This window comes from Nilaparvata lugens, chromosome 5, assembly GCF_014356525.2.
Source record: "Nilaparvata lugens isolate BPH chromosome 5, ASM1435652v1, whole genome shotgun sequence".
Taxonomy (NCBI): Eukaryota; Metazoa; Arthropoda; class Insecta; order Hemiptera; family Delphacidae; genus Nilaparvata; species Nilaparvata lugens.
The window spans coordinates 9,031,015-9,047,632 of NC_052508.1; the positions used below are offsets into that span (position 1 = coordinate 9,031,015).

Genomic DNA, 16,618 nt, shown 5'->3' on the forward strand with positions numbered 1-16,618 from the left:
ATAATAATAGAGATATTAATGTTGATATCAAAAATTTGATTCAGAATTTTTTCCATTTTTTACAATGTATACCATTAGCTGCAACTTTCATACCAAACATCAATCTCAATAATGAAAAAGAATGGAAGTATATGACTGATCCAAACTTAATCCAACAATTCTCACTTTCTTCTGGAATCTCTTTTAAAGAATGGTATGAAAAAAATGTAATAAATATAGGTGAAAAATCTTAGGTTTAGGTGAGTACACCCAGAAAGAAATTGTAGATGTAGGTGAGTACACCCAGAAAAAATGTAGGTTTGGTTACCCAGACCAAGAACATTATTCAACTTTAATGAAAAATCTAAGCTCATATGGATAGCACTATATCATCACAGTCAGTATTTTGCTTTGAAAGAAGCTGATAAATTGAATAATAATATAAAATGCTTTAAAATTAAATTTGAAGAAAATGGTTGAGATCAAGACAAGAACAATTCTACAAATCAATGGGATGATACTGAAGGTAAAATATTGATACATTTGTAGATAATACTTTTGATTTGAATATTGTCTAGTTCTTTGTTATTTTATAGAAGATTTATAATACACTTTTTACTGTTCCACTCAGTGGTGTATATTCAAACTCATTATCATAGAGGATTAAACAGTAAGCACTGGTTTTTTCTGAGAAATTATTTGTTGTTTCCAATGTCAACTTTATGTCTATTGCACCAGATTTCAATAGTTCATTTTGCTTACTACAGTCTATAACAACCAATGGTGCATATTCATCAAATGTTTTATACTCAATTGATGTACTGCTGTTATAAGGATAGTATTCATTTTGGAATTCAGAGAACATGTGATACAATAAATGTTTATTACCAACATTATTTTCATAGGGGAATGATTGAGCATTTAAATAGAGATTAACATTGTTCAGATTACAGAAATCGAAATGTGACCTGTTAGCAGTTATAACATTTTTCCTATTCTTTTGTAATCCAAGAATAATGAATCTAGGTTTCAATATGTTTGAAGTTGTCTTAACTGTCCATTGAAGATTAGTAGTTTCAGGTAATTGTGGAAATTCATGCAATTCCCATGATCTGAATGGAATGGTAATTGGTATATCACTATGTGTTAAACTCAGCAGATCAAGACGAACAGTGTCAGAAGCATGTATATAGGGTACTTTCCATTGTAGTTTTGTAATATCAATTTTCACCGATTTTGCTGTCTCTGATTCAATACAATTTAAGTCTGATGATGATCTTAATAGAACAATTTCCTGACGAACATTTAATACAACTTTTCTATAGTCTTCCATTACACCTAACCACATATCCAAAGGAATGCAAAAGCAGAATTTATCTAAACTTTTCTATCCAGTCAACTTCCATCCTGCATTCTCCATAATTTTTTCATTGAGTTTTGATTGACGTAGATAGTTTTTCATGGTTGTTGTCAATCCTACATTACGTGTGCGATCAACTTCAACTCCTCCCAATTCATATCTGATTTCATCAAATAGGTATGCAACTCCATTATTGATAAGTGAAAAGTCCTTGGTTTCAACATCATTCTTATCTTTCACTTTGATTTCGCCTTCAATTATGAGAAAACTTCTACTTGGAAGTGTATAAATATCTTCTTGTTTTAAACTAATTCGAATTTCATCATTGTAATTAAATGTCTGTTGAATATATGGGTGTGAGTGATATACTCATATTTGGTAATACTCTCATCAAGATGTACACTCTGATCAACAAGTAATATATCTGACTTGACTTCTTTCTTATACATTTTTATTATATATTTTTTTCTTCTCAATAAAACCTGAGGTGAGTTTTCAAGTAGTTCAAGCTTAGCTGGTTAAAGGCAGAGGGTCAAGCCCCCCCCCCCCCAACCACCCGCCCTGTGGGGGGGGGGGGGGTTAGTGCTGAGGTTTGAGAAAGGGTCTCAACATAAAAATGCTTGTTGCTCAGTTTCAGAGTTAGGATCCCCTTGACAAATAATGGATTTACTGAAAAAAATTATTCTTAGTTATTCAAGAAATTGGAACTAATTTTTCCTTATTTTCTGTTCAATCTTGACAAATGGGGTGTCAATGGATTCGTTATTAGATTTACTGGAAAAAGTTATTCTTGTAGATTTTTTGTAAAATTAATGGTTTCTTAGTTATTAAAGAACTTGAAAAAAGCTGGATCTAGTTTTCCTATGAGATCCTTATTTTTTGTTCAATCTTGACAAATGGGGTGTCAATGGATTCGTTATTAGATTTACTGGAAAAGTTATTCCTGTAGATTTTTTGTAAAATTAACGGTTTCTTAGTTATTCAAGAAATTGAAAAAAGCTGGATCTAGTTTTTTTTTCTAAAAAAGTGGGAAATCTTCATTTGAGGTTTATTGTGAGATTAGGGGTATGGCTAGGTTAGGTTAGATCAGATTACATTGGATTGGGCAAGGTTAGAACCAAGAATCAGATTTGGGGCAGATTTGGGGGCAGCTTTTCTCCAGCTTTTCTTCAGCTTTTCTCCAGAACTCTCACTTTACCCCTACTGGGATTTGAAATTGGTTTGTTAATTTAATTCATGTGCCGGTTGCACAAAAGCCAATTAAATTTTAATTTCGAGAAGCATATATGGCTTCTCTGTTTGGTTCTCGTGGAATAAATCATGTTTAAAATTTAATTGGTTTTGTGCACACCGGCACAATGTGAATTGAATGAACAAACTAATTTCATATCCCACATCCTCTGTGATTACCTTCTCAGCCATAACAAACACAATAGACACCAATAATAGCACACTAAAAATGTCCATTCTATCCTTCTATGAGTACAACCAGGAAGATGGCAGACCTGCCGAAAGATCTCGTTGTCACAGTGAGTGGATAAATTCGTTTATTAGAAAAAAATCTGACTGCCAGTCGTTCTTTTTAATAGCAGCTAGTGATATAATAAGCAGTTCGTGATGGAAAACAACATTGAAGGATTTAAATGTGTGTTACTTGCAGGAGAGGTGGAGCAGCGTGACATAGGGCTGGAATCGCGAGTGCCTCTCGACGAATTGTGTCGCAAAGCGATGAAACGCCACTCCAACACCAGCGCATGCTCACAGTCAGCCATTGCGCAGGCGCAGTGCGCTGTCAATGCTGTCGAACAGGTAACAGCATGCAATACGTCATTCTAATATTATATACTAGGCTATCTTGTCTTTGATCCTTTTCACTCTATAGCAATCATCTATTGTGTTGGGACTACCTTCAATCAGTCTTTGAGTCAATGTTTAGTAATAGTATCTTCATCACATGGACAGGAAGGGGCCTTTTGCAGGCGAGAATGATATTTCTAGTCGAGGCGTTAGCCGAGACTAGAATTTCATTCGAGCACTGCTAAAGACATTTACGTTCAAGTAACGTACACTATTTTTTTGTCACAATAATCTAAAGAAGAATAATTGGGAAATAGAAAACATTACCTGCTTGTGCTGAACTTATTACATGTATTCTATGAACAAATATCCTAGTTTACAAATTTCGAATCAGGAATTATAGTTGACAAAACTTCCACCTGGAGCGCTGAAGGTGGTTCATTTTTGGAGCAGTTTTGCTGTGGTGTGTTTTGCTATGGTTACATTACAGTAGAGTATGCTGTAATGAGAATCATATGTTTATTTGTTCTGCAAACAGCTGTTTACCAGTTTGATTTCATGCATGGAAAACAGCTGAGATTGAATGACTATGACAATGAAGATTTTGTGTCAAAATTTTTTAAAGTTTGGGGAGACAGTTGTAAAGTCGCATACCAGGGTAGTAAAACTGGGCTTCCGTTTGTGCGTAAATGCCGTCGTCGACCACGACAGGGTGAGGATCTCAGATTAGGTAGATTTTAATTTTTCCAAATAACCTAAAAGATTATGTTCAATTATGTTTTAATGGGGGGGGGTTAAGTTTATATTTTTAAATGGCAATATGATAATATTATTAGAAATATTTTGATTCTTAAATAATAGATAATGAAAAGTTATTTGATCAGTTGTTTTAGCACACTTGAAATTTGGACAATATGAATGTCAACAATGATTGTCTTCGTCGACTGCGGAAGTTCACGCACAAACTAAAACGCACCTTAAGATTCTCTCTCATAATAAGTTGTAATAAGGACCAACAGGCCTAGCCCAAAACTGTTCCCTTTCCGAATTTTGATAGTAGTAAGCCAATGTCTAAAAGGTAGGTTATTCACTTGCTTGGGAATAGGTTGTTTCACTTTTCGAAAAATATGTTTTTCTGATTGGTTCTTATGAAATTAATCACAATTAAAATTTAACCGACTGCTGTCCAGCCTGGGCTAAGTGGGGGAAATACAGAGTGGCCCATAAGACAGTTGACGCTAGAAATTTTTAAGGTCAGCTGTGGTTACAAACCAAACCACAGCTGTTTAGGTTTGTTTTTGTAATGGACGAGGAGATGAAAGAAATGTAAATATGATAATAAATAGGTAATGGTGAGAAAGAAAGATAGAAGCTAATAGTTTTGGTGGTTGTGATTGATAATAAATGTGAACAGTAGGCCTATATTACTAAACAATTTATTGAAAACGTTAACGTTAAGTTAAACAATAATTATGATTTACATTATAAACAGACAAGATTACTAGTTTTAAAATAGTAATGAGATTGATATGAATTTAATAAACAATAACTAGGGCTACTCGCTTGGCTAATCTGTGGTCGCTCAGGTTCAGAAAAACAAAATTAATAAATTAATTTTTTGGGACTGACAAATGTACAAGAAAACTATTATCAAAAACTTTACCTTATTGTCCTTTGGCTTGCACCTCAGGGTCCAGATGAAAAACATTTACCACAGCTGTATACTACATTTTAGTTTGATGGTTGTTTGTGATAGTGTGTTTATTGTTTTTCTATAAACAATTAATATAAGTTTGAAACAGAACTGACTTATGGGCCACTCTGTATATTCACTTGATTTGCTTTTGTTTGTTGTAATAGTTTTTGTGGAAATAAAATGAATTGTTTTAGGCATGGCGTGGCTTGGACCGATCCATGCGGCTGACACAGAAAAGGCAAGCGTGTGAGCAGCTGGTGCATAGACTGCAGCTGCAGCTGGCAGCTCACTATTGGCTGCATGATGACGTCATCCAAGCTGCAGCACCGCCCCTTGCAGCTCCCATCAGTGAGTAGTGCTCATATTTTATGTTTCATACCGATATTAGCTTAAAACTGTCCACATTTGTTGACAATATTCAATTTTAAGTATAAATATTATACTTTCTTCGATCAAAATTGTTTTTCCAGTTTAAGGACAGGTTTCTGAGCTCGGGATTTAGCTAAGTTCTAGACTTTAAACAGCTGGAGTCAGAAAATTGGCTTTCCGAAACGAGGCGTAGCACTACCTCCGAAAACATACGGAGGTAGTGGGCGTAATCGTAGTCACGTTTAAATTAAATTTCGTAAAACTAGAAAATTGAACACAAAATAAAATGAAGAGAAAATAGTGTAAAGTTTCACCTATTTTGAATTATTTGGGAATGTTACATTTCGTCAAGGAAACCCGTTTCCAATCATAGAAATGAGAAAATAAAGATCATCATAGAAGCTACGACTACGCCCCGTTTCGGAAAACCAATTTTCTGATTCCAGTTGTTCAAAGTCTAGAACTTAGCTTAAAGTCTAGAACTTAGCTAAATCCCGAGCTCGGAAACCGGCCCTAAATTGTTTTAAATGCTGCTCTTGAACTAGATTTGGGTTGTAATCTGTAGGGTCATTTTTTTCAAACCCCGATTGGTCATATATGAAAGACTAAAGCTGCCTACAGATATACGCGCCTCCAACCCGCTCCGCGCACGCTCCACTCTCGTTCCTCCATCGCTCCGGAGTCGCTCCGCCCCCGCTCTGCAGTCGCACCGATCATGAACGTTACGGGAGATGTTAGCTCTTCTCGCGTTCCACTCTTGCTCCCCGGTCGATCATCAATCGATCTGCTCGAGTGACGTTCGGTTGCGGAGCAGAGCGAAAGTCTGTGTACGCACCTTCATGTATATAAACGAATAATTTTTCACCAGAAGTTACTTACATAATTTATTTTTCGACATAATTGCCGTGAAGGTTGGGGCATTTTTGATATCATTGGACCTGTCTACCAAAACCTTCTTCATAAAATGCTGCCGCCAAATGAGTTCAAGTGGGCTATGACGTTGTTTTGGAGCTCCTTCTCACATTAGAAGCTTTGATTTCAAGTCATGTCTTAAATTTTGGGAAATGGTATAAGTTACTGGTCAGCTTTGAATGGTGGATGATCGAAATTATCCCTTTTGATTTACTGGAGATTGAGAATGAATTAGGAAACCGGTTTCCGACCAGACAGGCAAACACAAGATCTGATTTTCTCACTGAGAACAATATTGGAGAAGTGGATAAGTAGAGGCAAGACAGCATACCTGGCTTTCCTCGATTCACAGGCAGCTTTCGATCAAGTACCAAGATTACAAATATGGAGGGCTCTTGAGTGTAAAGGAACGCCCCAGAAACTTTTGCAGGCCATCAAATCCATGTTCGAAGAAGAACAAGGAATTGTGAGAATCAATGGTAAGACGTCGGCTCCATTGAGATTGAAATTGCTTTATTGACAAGAACATTTTCAACAATGTATGGTCAACGTCATGTACAAAATTTCAAGGTCACAATACAAAACATTCCTCATGAAAAATGGAGTGAGGCAAGGAGACAGCTTATATTACAGACTCCTGTTTATAATATTCATGGATCATGTGATAAAAACATGCAGAAGAATAACTGGGAGGTCAACCATAGGCACAGAATAGATACAGAATGGAAACTGTCAATCAAACGCCTATCCAACCATGCTTTTTACATGGCATAAATACTAGACACGTCACGTGACTTTAGGAAGTTCCAATCCTGGTCTTCTAATTAGCTCGTGGCAGTGAACGAGACCGATTGATCCGGATCAGTAAAGTGATCCGAACCTCCCATCAATACTATTACAATGCGGAACTTCCTAACAAGATGGCGGATTTTTGTGCCAGGGTACTATAGTGAGGTCCACGTTATAATGGCAGTGAAGAAAGATAGGAGAAAAACGTTGCCAAGTCTCTCCATTTTGCCACTGAGTATACACAGCTGTTACTCAATTCATCCCATTAAATTTGATCTAATAATAATCATCATTTCCTTGATAAAATAATCAATTTAATTTCTAATTAATCAAGAAAATATATTTCTTCATAATTTGATTCAAAAATTTGCTTTCATAACTGAGATCAGATTTTTATTTTTATACAAACCTGAAATGGCGGCTAATTTAAAAAGCTGTGATACACCAATCTGAATTTCAGATCAACAGAATTTAAGTTGATTGGTAGGCATTCTATTACAATTTCTTTTAAAAATGATAGAAAAATAGAAATCCTATCTAAAATAAGTAATTCCAATGGAAATAATTCTGAAATAACCTTTTAATATTATTTATACCGGTACGAGTAGGCCTAACCTTTTCGTGTAGGCTAACTGAAGCATGGATGAAGTCTAGGATGGTTAGTTATCAACTTTTAAAATGTCATTTCAGGTATTTGAATTTGTGTTTCTCATACGGTAATGTCTAATAATTATTTAATTGATTTATTTAAAATACATTTCAAATCAATTACGACTTGTGTACTAAAGTATTTTGATAGAACAAAGAAAAAAATGGCGGCTGAGAATGGTTTGTTTACTTTTGTACAGTCACTGTCAAAAGTAGAAATAAAATATTCTGGCAAATGGGCAACATTGCAAAGCTAGAGAGAGATAGCGCTATCTGTTTTGTTGTATGATAGAAAAGGACAGCAATAGTATTGTCAATCGTACACTGCCATTATAACATGGACCTCACTATAGCCAAGTTTCCATACTGTATGTATACTGTGCCGTAGGCATGAGAAACCTCAGGCCAGTTCAATGTCAGGCTCTGACATATGCAGATGACATAGTCATCATAACAGACTCGGCTGAAAAGATGCAAACGGCGGTTACAGAATGGAATGAAACACTTAAGGAAAGAGGCCTACATGTTAATAAAGTGAAGAGCCTGGTCATGTTGGCAAAGAGAACTGAACAACAGGTAGGGGAAATCGAAATTGAGTGCGGTGGCCAACTATTAAAGCAGACTGACAACTATCAGTACTCGGGCACAAAAATAAACTGCACTGCCAAGCTGCAAGAAGAAGTTAGACAAAGGACTCAAAAAGCTTTGCAGGCATACTATTCATTCAGTAGAAGCATTTTTGGAAAGGCTGAGGTGAGTAGGAGGGTAAAATCAAAAGTTTATGTTTCAATCATTGAGTCCATCCTATTGTATGGGAGTGAAAGTTGGACAGTCATTAAAAAAGAGAAAAGCCAAATAAATGCGGTGCAAATGAAATGTCTGCGAAGAATAGTTGGAAAAACAAGACGAGACAGATTAAGAATTGACCGCATAAGAGAAGAATTGCACATTAAAGCGGTTGAAACAACAATCGATGAACGGATACTTTCGTAGTATGGACATCTCCTGAGAATGGACGAAAACAGAAAGCCTCGCCAACACACAAGGCCAGGGCACAAGGCAGACGACCGACAGGAAGACCACGGGTGACATGGGAGGCAGAAAGAGGCAGTTGAAGAGAATGGCTGCTGGCTGCGGACAGTGAGCAGTGGAGAAGATGGATCCGAGGCGACCACTCAACGCTGTCAAAACGGCACATTGGGATAGATAAAGAAGAAAAAGAAGAAGAAGAAGAAGTTGATAATGATGAAGAAGATGCAGATGATAGAGAAGAAGAAGAAGAAGAAGAAAGAAGCTGATATGGAATCGGAGGATGAAAAAATGACCCTCGTAGAATGTTCTTATGTCTTTTTTTGGTGGGGCTTCTAATGGGAAGGTTCCATTTTGCCTGAAATGAAGTTATTTAAACCGTCAATATGTTTCATTTATTGACTTGATTTGTGATGTTGTCTGTTGATTTTATAGGTCGCTGCGGTGTGATGATGGAAGTGCGTAAAGTGTCGGTGGCTTTGCTAGCCCTACAGCCCCAATTGGTGGAAGTGAGAGAGCAGCAGGCGACACTTGTTCACAGCGCCCAACAGCGACTCAAGTGGGCTGCCGGCGCTAATCCGGCTGTCAGCGAGGTAAAAATTCATCCAGTCATTCATTGGTTCATTCGTTTAGGGTAACCGTCCACTGGAACCGTATTCAACCGATCCGTTCGGCCGAATATGGTCGTCCATTGGAACCGTTCACGTCAGTCTATAGTGAGGACCATGTTATAATGACAGTATTTGATCAACTTTGGTTTTGCTATCCTTGTCTATCAACAAAGCCGGTGGTACTATCCTTTTCTAGATTCACAACGATGCCAATTATGTTTTTGACAGTTTAGAAATATAATTAATTAATGAAGAGAATCGGCATCGCTATTCTTCTATCTTTATCCACTGCCATTATAACGTGGACCTAACTATAGTTGCCAATAATTATTGAATCAACTACTATCATAGCCACCAAAATTTTTCATAAACAATGATTATTTTAAGATTTTGAATATTGAATAAACAAATATCCACTAAATTAGTTATTCATTACAATAATCTTACCTTCAACAAATATCCACTAAGGGCTGGTTTCCGAGCTTGGGATTTAGCTAAGTCCTAGACTTTAAACAGCTGGAGTCAGAAAATTGGTTTTCCAAAACGGGGCGTAGTCACAAGTCGCAGTCATTGTCATAGTCACGTTTGAATTAAATTTCGAAAAACTAGAAAATTAAAAACAAAATAAAATGAAGAGAAAATAGTGTAAAGTTTCAGCTATTTTGAATTATTTAGGAATGTCTAATTTCGTCAAGGAAAAACGTTTCGAATTTATAGAAATGAGAAAATAAAAACTACAACTACTGTTATAAAAGCTGCGACTACGCCCCGATTTGGAAAGCCAATTTTCTGACTCCAGCTGTTTAAAGTCTAGGACTTAGCTAAATCCCGAGCTCGGAAACCGGCCCTAAATTAGTTATTCATTATCAAGCAATCTTTGTCCACAGATTCCTTTGAACATCACGTCGATGATATATTTTGTCTCGCATATCCCACAATGGAACATGCTCTTGAACCAAACTTATTAACTTTTCATTGTCCATAGTCCAAACAGAACAACTTCAAAAAAAAAACAAGACTGTGAAACAATTTTAGTTAGGAACACTGTTGTCTCAGCTCGACCGGATAGAGCCGGAATATCCCATTCAATTCGGATCGAAAAATTGATAGGCCGGAGACGGCCGTATGAACCTGTTGCAATGGACGAGCATCTATTCCTTTCTTTGTTGGGGGATCGTTCGGTAGTTTTCGGTCGATGATAGTTGGGACACAAAAACGGTTCTAGTGGACGGCCCACCATACACATTAATCGGTTTATTCATTCATTAAAATATTCAGCGAGGTACGATAAGTTTTTCTTTTTTCCTTTTGGCCATGTAACGCGGCGTCAGACAATTCAAGTGCTTCTAATTCTGAAAAATAAACTTTATTCCAGTCCAGTCTCAAAAGTTTGGAATTGTAGCAACATGGAAGGGCATATAGTAGTACGTATAAACTTTGTTTATCCTGCAATCTGTTTTGCATTAACCGGCAGGGCAGCCAACCTAAGGTTATTTTCACTTAAGTAAGGTCCACTTATAATGGCAGTGAAAAAAGATAGAATAATAATACTGAGGGTGATGCCCACATAAGCTCTTAGGCTTGTGCGTGGGTAATGAGTGAGTGGGATGATGATAAGAGATGACGACTACTTTTTAGGTAGTCGGGACCGACGGCTCATCGTCTCCTCCGAAAGACAGGAATAGAGTTGCCAATACTCTGCCTTATCACTAGAGGATAGCTGATACCGGTATATCTCATGTAATATTAACTGTACATTCTTGTTTAAAATTATCAATTTATTTTATTCGTCAAGAATTTTTTTCAAATTATTTAATAATACATTTCCATGATTGAGATTAAATATTTTGTTAGTTAATTGTATTTCTAAATTGTTAAGAAACGATCTGGCAACCTTATGGAGCTAGAAAGTATAGCGCTATCTGTCTTGTCGAATGCTAGACAAGGATAGAAACTCCAATGTTAATCAAATACTGTCATTACAGTGGGTCAACATTGTAATGGCAGTATTTGATAAAAATTGGTGTTGCCATCCTTGTCTATCATTCGACAAAGCAGATAGTGCTATCCTTTTTCTAACTCCGCAACGTTTCCAGATCATTTTTAGCATTGTAGATCCTTATGCCACTATAGTAGTCAATCCTTTTCCGTAACTAAGCCATCCATAACAGTGTTCAATTGTCAATTGATTAATTTTTTTTCGTATGGTTCTAGAATAAATTTCATCCATTTTTATGGTGTTAATATGCTTTTTCCTTGTTGATTCAATAAAGGTTTTGTACTGTTGTCAGGTGCTGAGTGCGTTCCACGCATGCGTGACCGCGTCGGATGAGAGAGTTGTGGCAGAGCAACAGTTGGCAAGCGTGGTGGGGGGACTGTGCAGCACTGTGCTCATGCATGAGGCATTACGAACCAGGACATCCGAGGCACTCACCAATGATGCCAATTTCATCCAGGTAAAGTCCCCCCAAAATTAGTGAATGGTTTCAACTGATAAAACAAATGAGAAATATCATATAGTAAAGATTGCATAAGAAGATATCTCATGGTATAAACTGATGAAACAAATGAGAAATATCATAGAGAAAAGATAGCATAAGAAGATATCTCATGGTATAAACTGATAAAACAAATGAGAAATATCATAGAGAAAAGATAACATAAGAAGGTATCCCATGGTATAGGGCGTTCATTTCCCAAATTCCACTGTCAACTCAAGCCGATAGGCCTAGTAGTTGTTCTTAGTGAAGCTATGTGACGCTGGTAGTCTCTCATACTGTGCCGAGCTTACACTCTCACCCGGCCAAAACAGTAATAGTGGACAGGTATCGGCTTGAATTAGCAAAACATCGGCTTGGAATTTGGAACATAAACGACCTATACCATGGGATATCTTCTCATGGTATATTTTCTATATGATATTATACTCGTATAAATCTCCATAATTCTGGGCAGTGTGGGAGAGCTTGGTGTCTAAACTCACTAAAAGGAAGAAAGGAAGAAGAAGAAAATGAGATGTGACTTATTTATGTTGAACATTGTAATTCTAAAAGTTTATTTTATTTATAATTATATTATTCTTTATTTATTAACTGAACGGGGTCTGAAAAAAGCCGTGTGACGGATGTACTACGGCGAGTGAGAAAACAAATGCTTCCAGGGACACATACTACCGCACCGCGTCAGCACCATCACCGTGTTTGTTGGCCGAGCCGTCCCCGACTAGTTAAGTTTACTTTTTGACGGAGACGGTGCGGGCTCGTTTAACATAGAGAGCGAAAAACTTATTGAAGAGATACGGAATTTTCCAGTTTTTTACAATCAAAGTGATGAGAAATATGGTTGAACAGAAAATAAGTTTAACCAAAATTAAAATTATAACTAAATAATAAGTCAAGCCAAAGGTACGATAGACATTATATAATAAATAATAAAATAAACAACAAAAAGTATAAAAGAAGGCCTTGAATTCGTGACTGTGTTTTGAATTTTAAATTTAAAACTAATCACGTTTCGATACATAAGGCAGAAGATAACAATTTTATTTCTGATATATTCGTATATTTCCGATACATGACTGATTGTGGCATTGTTATGCACCGATATACCAGCACTATCTATGATTCTCATCGTCTACAGGTAATTAGTTTAAAATTAAAAAATATAAATTATAATCGGATGTAACAAGCTTTAATACTGTTATAATAGTTTTACACATTCAGAAATCAGACTACAGTAGCACTACATAACTGAGACAATGCTGCCACTCGGCTGTCGCACGGATATGTGTGTTCTCCTTCCATCATCACCGTGTCGCAGACGTGCTCGACCATACCTCGGCACGGGCTCGGTGCGGTTATATGTGTCCCGAGCTTAACAGCTCTATATTTGCTGATCAAATAATAGATATCCTAGCAAAGTAAAGATGAGTTCATGACTACTGTCAGTGGTTCTTCCTTCTCATACATTTCTCCGTAGGAAATCAAATCATCATTTTCATTGCCATGAAAAATAAAGAGACGTTCTGGTATCTTATTCCATTTTACTACACAAATTCTGATAATTTTTCATTGCTTCTGTTTTTGCATTTCTTCAATAGAATTTTTATAGGTGATTGTGTTTGTTTGTTGTATTGCAGCTGGTGGAAGAGTGTGAGAAAAGCTGTTACTTAGGCATGAATTTGAACGTAGAGCTGTCAGCTGTAGAGGAAGGCTTAGTAAGGCTGTTGCCTCCCCCTCCCACTGGACACATCGACTGGGCGTGGATCAATAAGGCTGAGCAAATAATATCTGGTAAGCAATTATTGTTAAAGTAAACATAGTTTTCATTAGCCAAGTGAGATCCACATTATAATGGCAGTGGAGAAAGATAGGAGAACAAAGTTGCCGATCCTTTGTCTAGTTAATGCCTTCTATCATAGCCACCTCTAATACAAGGCCCCGGCCTACGATATTGCAAGGTCGCAGCTTAGGCCATATTCTTTATTTGCCATAATACAATACAATTTTTTCAAAACAAAAACACAATTAAAAACTTAATTTAAACATTAACATGAAATAAATAATAATTCTTCTCATAATTAGCTTATAGGCGTTGCCAGCAAAACCAGAGGTTTGTGTGCTGCAACGAGTATCAATCTTAGAAATCTTAACTTGAAAAATTAATAAACCATTTAATCGATATATCAATATTGAAAAATAAAAATAAATAATAGACAAAAGGAGTGCTTTATTACAAAGATGGCTTTAGGAAAAAACACCTAAATTAAAACTAAAAATCTATATGGAGGTGACAAAAGATAAGGAGATCAATTATGAAAGAGGTGAGATACATTAACAGATTTTATCCATTCAACTATATTTCTTATGGATGACTTAGTAATATGTTTTTCTAGAAAGTGTTGTCTTTTCTCCTATCTTCCTACACTGCCATTATAACTTGGACCTCACTATAGAATCTAATACATGATTAGTGAAAAAGATCAGCTGGTATTTTCAAAAATCATTTTCATCAATCAAGTATTAGATTCCAGGCCTACACTGCGACGTTGCAATATCGTAGGCCGGGGCCTTGTATTAGAGGTGGCTATGCTTCTATAGATGGTAGCTGATTTATTGATGTTATATTAACTGTTCATCCTCGTTCAAAATAATCAATTCTATTTTATTAAGCAAGAAATTATATTTTTCTATAATTTCATAATGAATTCTCTTAATTAAGATGAAATATTTTGTTAATTAATCATCAATTCTAAAAGACGATCTGGCAACAGAGCAAAGCAAGAAAGATATAGCGCTATCTGCTTTGTTGAATGATAGACAAGGATAGCAATATCATTGTCAATCAAACACTGCCATTATAACGTGGACCTCACTATAGGTTCGTTTGCGCAAAAGTTTGTTGAATATTTATCATGGTTGAATGTCTCAAGAACCAATCAGAGAAGCCTTCTTTTCAAAATAGTTATCTCTGATTGGTTCTCGTAGCACTTAATCGTGATTAAAAGTTAATAGTCTTTTGTGCAACCGAAGCTAAGGCTCGGAGTGGTTGTAGTTGGATGGTTTAGTCGCTGGCTTTGTAAACCAGAGGTTTCAAGAATATTAACTAATTTTTATACTAAGGCTGGTTTTCACCAGGAACTAAACACGCGGTTAAATGTAGCGTGAACTGTAGTTAGCCAGTGATTGACAAAATCTTCACCACAGGCCGTTAGAGCTACTTTTCACTAACTTGTCGTTAAAGAATCAACTGCCCAATCTTGGCCAGTCAACTTATGTAATCTTTTGTTAAGGAAATATACGGCAATATGTCGGAGGTTTGTTTAATGTTGAGTTGAAAGTCGTCTGTTCTATTTTTAGTTTTTCTTACACATTCTCCCAGTTCTAGGTTGAAATGAATATTATATTATAGATTTCAGTATATTTAATTTTGATATCAATTATGGTACCGTATTTAGGAACAAATTTTTATCCATTCGAATTAGTGATACATTTAAAAAAAAAAAGTTTTATTCGAGTGAATTCCAATTCTAATAGGTCTCTATATATACTAATATAATAAATTGATCTATATATACTAATATTCTAAAATTATTATTATTATATACTAATTATGTAATTAATTGAGCATTAATTATTGCAACCTAAGTCGGCCATTGGCAAGACTTTGGTACATCTCTATTCTGTCAAATTTAAAAAGGATCTAATCATTGATACCGTGCTGAATACAACCGCCTTTTGAATTCCATGTTTTGCACTCCCTGAGACACCAAGGCGACTGAGGTTCGCTGAAACCTTCTGCCTGATCACTCCAACAGTAGAGATAATTATAGGGACAGTAGTAACTTTTTCCTGCTTCCAGATATCCCTGATCTCAGCAGCCAGGGGGAGATACTTGGATATGTTCTCATTGTAATATTGTTCCAAGTTGTGGCAACATGGTATGCCAACATCAATCAAAATAGTCTCCCTGGCTGTCTTGTCCATGAGGATAATGTCTGGCCGGTTGTGCACAACTGTCCTGTCAGTCAGCACAGAGCGATCCCAATACATCTTGTGTGTATCATTCTCAAGTACAGAAAGTGGCTTGTATAGATAGTATGGTAGTTTTTGATCCACTAGACCAAACTTCAGGGCAAGATCCTGGTGTAGGATCATAGCAACAGAGTTGTGGCGTCTCAAGTAGTCTGTAGCTGCCATCAACTGACAAGCTGACGTGATGTGTTGCAATGTAAAGGGAGCCATACCACATCTTCTACACAAGTCACCATTTATAGGCACTTTCAATATATGCTTCTTGTATTTCTTAGTAGCTATTACTTAGTCTTGAATAGCTATCATAAAGCCTTCTGTCTCTATAAACAGATCTCCGTGTCTGAGCCACGCATTTGAGGCATCTTCATCCACCCCAGGCTGTCCCAAAATGTAAGCATGCCTCCCATGCAGCTGTTTTGCTCTCCATTGCTGAAGGATCTCATTCTCATGCTGCCCATTTGTTGTTATTATTATTTCATCCACTGACCACCTGTAAAAGGGGTATGTCAATTTGTCATTAATCAAACAGTAACATGTTATCTATCTTGACAAACTTCTTTCTATGTATTTAAACACCACATGCAGTTGAATATTAAGTAAATAATTAAAAACGTCTACTCAACTGACTTCTACTTCTTTTCAACTGACTGTTGATCGCTAGACGGTTGAAAGTACTTCATTCAGTAAGTAGAAGTTTTTAATTATTTACTTAATATTTGACTGCATGTCGTGTTTAAATACATAGAAAAAAGTGTGTTAATACATAGCAGCTCGGAATGGATCAAGAAACCATCATCTTTATCTATCTTCTTAAACCTCCATCTTGAGGTTTGTAAAAATCTTTATATTCCTCCACTGAGTGGGCACACATGGATGCAGCTCTTTTTTCAATAAA

General features: G+C 36.3%; 1 protein-coding gene across 1 annotated transcript in view; it reads left to right on the top strand.

Moving 5' to 3' along the window:
- Positions 1 to 16,618, top strand: part of LOC111045691 (serine/threonine-protein kinase SMG1-like) — a 164,521-nt gene that overhangs the window by 135,400 nt on the left and 12,503 nt on the right. The window contains exons 48-52 of the mRNA XM_039429368.1: positions 3,000 to 3,148; positions 5,027 to 5,180; positions 9,015 to 9,172; positions 11,482 to 11,646; positions 13,329 to 13,482. Of these exons, the coding sequence (XP_039285302.1) occupies positions 3,000 to 3,148; positions 5,027 to 5,180; positions 9,015 to 9,172; positions 11,482 to 11,646; positions 13,329 to 13,482 (780 nt within the window). The remainder of the gene's footprint in view (positions 1 to 2,999; positions 3,149 to 5,026; positions 5,181 to 9,014; positions 9,173 to 11,481; positions 11,647 to 13,328; positions 13,483 to 16,618) is intronic.